The sequence below is a fragment of the Anolis carolinensis genome, chromosome 2 (assembly GCF_035594765.1).
Source record: "Anolis carolinensis isolate JA03-04 chromosome 2, rAnoCar3.1.pri, whole genome shotgun sequence".
Lineage (NCBI taxonomy): Eukaryota > Metazoa > Chordata > Lepidosauria > Squamata > Dactyloidae > Anolis > Anolis carolinensis.
In genome coordinates, this window is record NC_085842.1 from 6,811,001 (window position 1) to 6,817,789 (window position 6,789).

The 6,789-nt window shown below is 43.1% G+C and overlaps 1 protein-coding gene across 1 annotated transcript in view; it reads right to left on the reverse strand.

The window, feature by feature from the left end:
• The window catches only part of LOC134292313 (zinc finger protein 501-like), a 9,581-nt gene extending 4,474 nt beyond the window's left edge, over positions 1-5,107 (reverse strand). Inside the window, exons 1-2 of the mRNA XM_062973018.1 lie at positions 4,954-5,107; positions 3,547-3,937 (exon numbers count right to left, since the gene is read on the reverse strand). Coding sequence (XP_062829088.1) covers positions 3,547-3,898 — 352 coding nt within the window. The 5' untranslated portion in view covers positions 3,899-3,937; positions 4,954-5,107. The remainder of the gene's footprint in view (positions 1-3,546; positions 3,938-4,953) is intronic.
• Between the last annotated feature and the right edge of the window lie 1,682 nt (positions 5,108-6,789).

A 6,789-nucleotide genomic window follows, 5' to 3' on the forward strand; every position in this document is an offset into this window, starting at 1 on the left:
ACATAAACGTATAGCAAGGTAACTACATAGCAGCAGCATGATCCAGCACCAGTTGCCAAAAGTGATAAAAAGAACAAAAACACACAGACCAACGTTATCTCTTCTTTTGGAGGCATAATATGGTTGAACTATGTACAAGATCAAGGTTTCCATACCACAAATAAAGTTCTTTATACTTCTTTGCCTCAACCTGGGGCTTCTCTCATCGAAGCTTCTCACACCGAGGCCTACTCACAGTGAGGCCTACTCACACCCCTCAGAACGACACTAGCTTTGGCCTACTCACTCTCCTCAGGGCAACGCTGGCTTTTTTTTACTTTGTTTGTGATTCCAAATACATTACAACTTGTAACCTCGGTTCGCTTCCGACACAATAAATAAATATCCTGTCTCTATATTCCTAAAGCAGTAGGAGGGGCTGCAGGTCACATGACCGCTCAGTGACAGTTTAGAATGTTCAGGTTTTTAAACGGGATGGCAGTTGGAGAAGTCAGTTGGTGTGGATGCTCGAGACACAAGTCTGTCAGAGTAAAGAGAAAATGTGTTTGGAAGTTACGAAATCATTAAGGCTCGTGTTTTCTTACAATGTAAACTCTTTTTGGAGCCCCCGATGGCGTAGTGGGTTGAAGCCTTGTGACTTGAAGGTTGGGTAGCTGACCTGAAGGCTGCCAGGTTTGACTCCAAACTGAGGAGAGCGCGGATGAGCTCCCACTAACAGCTCCAGCTCCATGCGGGGACATGAGAGAAGCCTCCCACAAGGATGGTAAAAACATCAAAACATCCGGGCGTCCCCTGGGCAATGTCCTTGCAGACGGCCAATGCTCTCACACCAGAAGCAACTTGGTGCAAGTTGCTCCTGACATGGAAAAAAAAATCTCTTATTAAAAGGAATGCGATTTCCTGCTTCTTGGCGGAGGGTTGGACTAGATGGCCCATGTGGTCTCTTCCAACTCTATTATTCTATGACAGGGGTCCTCAAACTTTTGAAGCAGAGGGCCGGTCCACTATCTTTCAGACTGTTGAGGGGCCGAATTATCATTTGAAAAAAAAAAACGAACAAATTCCTATGCATACTACACATGTCTTATTTATAGTGCTACAACAACAACAACAAAAGAACAATACAATATTTAAAAATGAAAACAATTTTAACCAACATAAACCTATCAGGATTTCAATGGAAAGTGTGGGCCTGCTTCTGGCCAGTGAGATAGTCAAGTTAATTAGAATTGTTGTTGTGTGCCTTCAAGTCATTTCAGACTTTGGCCGAGCCTAAGTCTAAAATTAATTATTTACTGCATTTATTTACTACATTTATATCCCACCCTTCTCACCCAGAAGGGGACTCAGAGCAGCTGTATGTACATACAATACATTATATTATTAGCATGGCACAATATTAGCATTATATATTAATATATTGAACTATACCACTATACTATTATATAATATGTAATATATAACATATAATTAATATTATTATATGGTATTATTATTAGTATTATATTGTATAACATAATATTATTATCAATATTATATGTACATGCAATATATTATAGTATTAAAACTAATATAAAAATATTATATTATAAAACTGAGGGCAGGGGCCAGGTAAATGACCTTGGAGGGCCGCATCTGGCCCCTGGGCCTTAGTTTGGGGACCCCTGTTCTATGATTCTAACTATATTAAGTATTACAGTTTATAAAAAAACTGTCAAGGTTTACAAGTAAAACGATGCAAACTCTGAAACGTTTGTGAAGTTTTCAACCCTTGACAAAATAAATGTGTCTGTATTTTTGAATACAAGAAGATACCAGTAAACAGTTTTGTTATTATTTCAAAAAAAAAGCCTGCTTGCATCTTTCTCAACTGTGAACATCTAACTGAAGCAACATGTATCTACGTGCCCAGCGATCAACCAAACAAACTCTGCTACCCTCATCAGGTTTGTGATCCTAACAGGTCGTGATCCATTCTACCCTGTGATCCCCTAACACTTCGCATTCTATACCTACTGATTGTTTATGATCCCAACAGGTCCAATCCTCCACCCAAATTTTCTTCCTCAGTATAGATAAACTAATAAAATGAAGTTAAACAGGGACAAATGCAAGATACTCCACTTAGGCAGAAAAAAGGAAATGCAAAGATACAGAATTGGGGACGATGCCTGGCTCAACAGCACGATGTGTGAAAAAGATCTTGGAGTCCTCGAGGGGAGGAAGTGAAACATGAGCCAACAATGTGATGCTGCAGCTAAAAAAGCCAATGGGATTTTGGTCTGCATAAATAGGAGTATACTATCTAGATCCAGGTTATGCTCCCCCTCTATTCTGCCCTGGTCAGACCACACCTGGAATCACACTGTGTCCACAACTGAAGTGAGATGTTGACTCTAAGCTGGAATGTGTCCAGAGGAGGGCAACTAAAATGATTAAGGGTCTGGAGAACAAGCCCTACGAGGAACGGCCGAAAGAGCTTGGCATGTTTAGCCTACAGAAGAGAAGGCTGAGAGGAGACATGATGAAGGCCATGTATCAAGATGTGATGGTAAGTCATAGGGAGGAGGGAGCAAGCTTGTTTTCTGATGCCCTGGAGACTAGGAGGCAGAACAATAGCTTCAAACTACAGGAAAGGAGATTCCACCTGAACATAAGAAAGAACTTCCTAGCTGTGAGAGCTGTTCAGCAGTGGAACTCTCTTCCCAGGAGTGTGGTAAAGGCTCTTCTTTGGAGGCTTTTAAGCAGAGGCTGGATGGCCATCTGTTGGGGGTGCTCTGAATACAATTTTCCTGCTTCTTGGCAGAAAGGGGTTGGACTGGATATCCCATGAGGTCTCTTTCAACTCTATAATTCTATGATTCTAATAATGATTATCATGGGGAACAGAAAGCTCTGCTGAAGCTTTAGGATCAACATCAAGCCTGGCTGCTTCCTGACGGGAGCTAACACCTCCCAACAAAGGATGCCTCCAGGCAGGGAGCAGCCAGGCTTTGAAGCTGCAAGGCCATTCAGTGCTAATGACAGTGACCAACTCCAACATTTACACTTGCTTCAAGAGAAAGATTCTTTCTCCCACAGATATACAAGGTGTTTGAAAAAGAGCTCTCTAGTTTTAAGTATAAATTAATGGGAACTAGCGAGTTCTTTTTCAAACACCCTGTGTAAACCTCACATGCTTAGTTTCCAACAGACCTCACAACTCTGAGCGTGTCTGCCATAGGTGTGGGTGGGCAAAACATCAGGAGATAATGCTTCTGGGACATGGCCATACAGCCTGGAAAACTCACAGCAACCCAAAATGTATCTTATTTGTAACTTGAAGACTGCTTGTATATGCAAAAATTATATTACATGAAGGATCCTGGAATGGGTCCCTTGTGTAATACGCAGTTCTACTGTAAGGGACATAAATCAAAATGAAGATAAATAGTTGAAAGGAGGAGCTCTGTATCAAACTCTACCTTTCCCCCAACCTAAACCATACTCAGCCATATGCCCTCCTTAACCTAAGGAAAGGGAGATGGAAATGAGATTTTGGGATACCTGAGGAAGAGGGAGGAAGAGGATGCAGCATTGCGTTTCCGTTGCCCTCCTCCTTGACCACCCATCGGAGGGGTGGTCCCGGCTTGGTGTCCACGCCAGCCTCCTTGGCCTCTCCTGCTGGTTGTATTTTGCATGGCCCTGGCTGTCCATTGTGACCAAGAGTCTCCTCCAAGGGGGTCTTCTCCCCAGCAGTGACCCAGGGTCCGTCATCGCTTCTCCCAGCCGGGATGACATCAAGGTCTTCTCCTGGTTCTTCTTTGATCGCATCAAGGTCTTCTCCTGGTTCCTCTTTGATCGCATCAAGGTTTTCTCCTGGTTCTTCTTTGATCGCCGACGCATTACAGTTCAACATCTTCTGGCAGTGAAAGCTTGTTCTATCTGGACCTTCTTCCTGTTGGGAAATGAGACAAATGATAACAAGGTATATTCTGGCAGTGAAAGCAGGGTCAAGCTGTATCAATTCTATAATATAGAGCAGGGCTCCTCAAACTTTTAAAGCAGAGGGCCAGTCCACAATCCTTCAGACTGTGGTGGGGCCGAATTATCATTTGGAAAAAAAAATGAAGAAATTCCTGTGCACACTGCACATGTCTTATTTGTAGTGCAAAACAACAACAATGAAATAACTATACAATATTTAAAAATAAAAACAATTGTAACCAACATAAACCTATCAGGATTTCAATGGGAAGTGTGGGCCTACTTCTGGCCAATGAGATAGCCAAGTTAATTAGGATTGTTGTTGTTGTGTGCCTTCAAGTCATTTCAGACTTTGGGCGGGCCTAAGTCTAAAATTATTTATTTATTCATTTACTATATTTATTTATTACATTTATACCCTGTCCTTCTCACCCCGAAGGGGACTCAGAGCAGCTTTATGTACATACAATATATTATATTATTAGCATAGCACAATATTAGCATTATATATTACTACATTGAACTATACCACTATACTGTAATATTATATGTAATATATAACATATAATTAATATTATTATATGGCATTATTATTAGTATTATATTGTATAACATTATATTATTATCAATATTATATGTATATACAATATATTATTAAAAATGATATAAAAATATATTATAAAACTGAGGGCGGGGGCCAGGTAAATGACCCTGGAGGGCCGCATCCGGCCCCCAGGCCTTAGTTTGGGGACCCCTGATATAGAGATACACCCCAGGCCAAAGAATAAGGCACTCTCACTACAATCAACCCTCCCTATCCGCAGAGACCACTTCCACTGCCCTGGCTGAGAGCTATGGGTTTATGGGGGTTGTGGTTTGTACAAGGTCTTGATCATCCTTCTTCTCACCCAACTACATCTCCCAAGGATGCACAGCACTCAGACATGGCATTTAAAAGGGGGGGTGGCAAACGGCACCCATACTTACCAAAAGTAACTAGTTCCTAGTAACAACACTGCAGATAACGCGTTGCCTTCCTTCCAACCAGCTCTCCTCTCCCCCAGTTTGGAAGAGAACTCCTTCCTGCTCTTTGCTGGCCACGCCCCCTCTCCCCGTTTGACCAATCAGCGGCGCGTGAAGGGAGAAGTCCTACTAATGGGCTTCTTTCCACCTCCTGATACAGTGGGGCATCCCGGAAGTGACGTCGGGGATTCCCTCCCCTCTTCTCTAGGGCTGCGCACTCTGTCATTTTAACCCTTTCTGGACCACAAAAAACAACAAACGCACATGTTTAAGGGTCCTACCTACCTACCTATCGATACATATAATGAAAATATAGATGTATGTGTGTGTACCTGGGGTATCCAATTACAGGGACAGGCTCCCACTTCCATAAATAGCTCTACATGAAAGGCACTGCAGACTAACTCAACCGGAGAAATCAGCCATAGCAGAGCACTTGATGAACCAACCTGGACACAGGATATTATTTGAGAACACAGAAATGCTTGACCACTCCAACAACTATCATGTCAGGCTACACAGAGAAGCCATTGAAATTTACAAGCATGTGGACAACTTCAACAGAAAGGAGGAAACCATGAAAATGAACAAAATCTGGCTACCAGTATTAAAAAACTCAAAAATCAGAACAGTAAATAAGAAGCAAAGCTCTGAAAACAGAGGAGTTCCAGACATAAATCAACCACAGGCAGCTAACGACTCTGAACAAAGGATGCCCCCAGGCAGGAAAAGCCAGGAGATGAAGCTATTCAATGCTAATTAAGTTGATTTACTACAACATTCACACTGGCCTCCAACCGACAAAGAGTTCTTCTCTCACCCTGGACTTTCCACAGATATATATAAACCTTCCTTGCTTAGTTTCTCCATACCTCACAACCTCTGAGGATGCCTGCCATAAATGTGGGTGAAACGTCAGGAGGGAATACTTCTGGAACATGGCCAGACAGCCCGGAAAACATACAACAACCCAGCTCTACCTCCCTTTACTCAGGAGACACCAAAGGCCCTCCCTCCAATGACATTGCAAGTTATACTAAGCACTGTGAACATATCCAAAAGCCCTGCCAGTGTCCCCCACAAACACCATCCTTCCCCCCACCCAAGTGAAGGACAGTTTCATCCTAGATGTTCTGCTTTTCCTCCACCACTGACATCCCAGTGTTTCTGACTCTCTCCAATGGTGTGGAATTTGCATGGCCCTACCCACTGTCTCTCCCATAGTAAAGTCCAGTTGTGACCAACTCTGGGGGTTGGTGCTCATCTCCATTTCTAAGCCAAAGAGCCGGTGTTGCCCGTAGACACCTCCAAGGTCATGTGGCCACTGGCATGACTGCATGGAGCGCCGTTACTTTCCCGCTGGAGCTGTACCTATTGATCTACTCACATTGGCATGTTTTCGAACTGCTAGGTTGGCAGGAGCTGGGGCTAACAGCGGGCGCTCATTCCGCTCCCGGGATTTGAACTTGGGACCTTTCGGTCTGCAAGTTCAGCAGCTCAGCGCTTTAACACACTACACTAACCTTTCCCAATTCCTTTCTATGGCTCACAGCAAACTGAGGACTTGATCAGCAACTGAACATACTTGAAAGGTTTGGGGAGAATTCACCATGATTTATAGGAGTTGTAGGTACTGGGATGTATAGTCCACCTGCAATCAAAGAGTACTCTGAACTCTACCAGCGATGGACCTGGAACTCACTTGGCACACAGAACTCCCATGACCAACCAAAAAATAGTGGTCGTCTTTGGAGGGATTTATAGCAGGTGTAGTTCACTTACATTCAGAGTGCATTATGA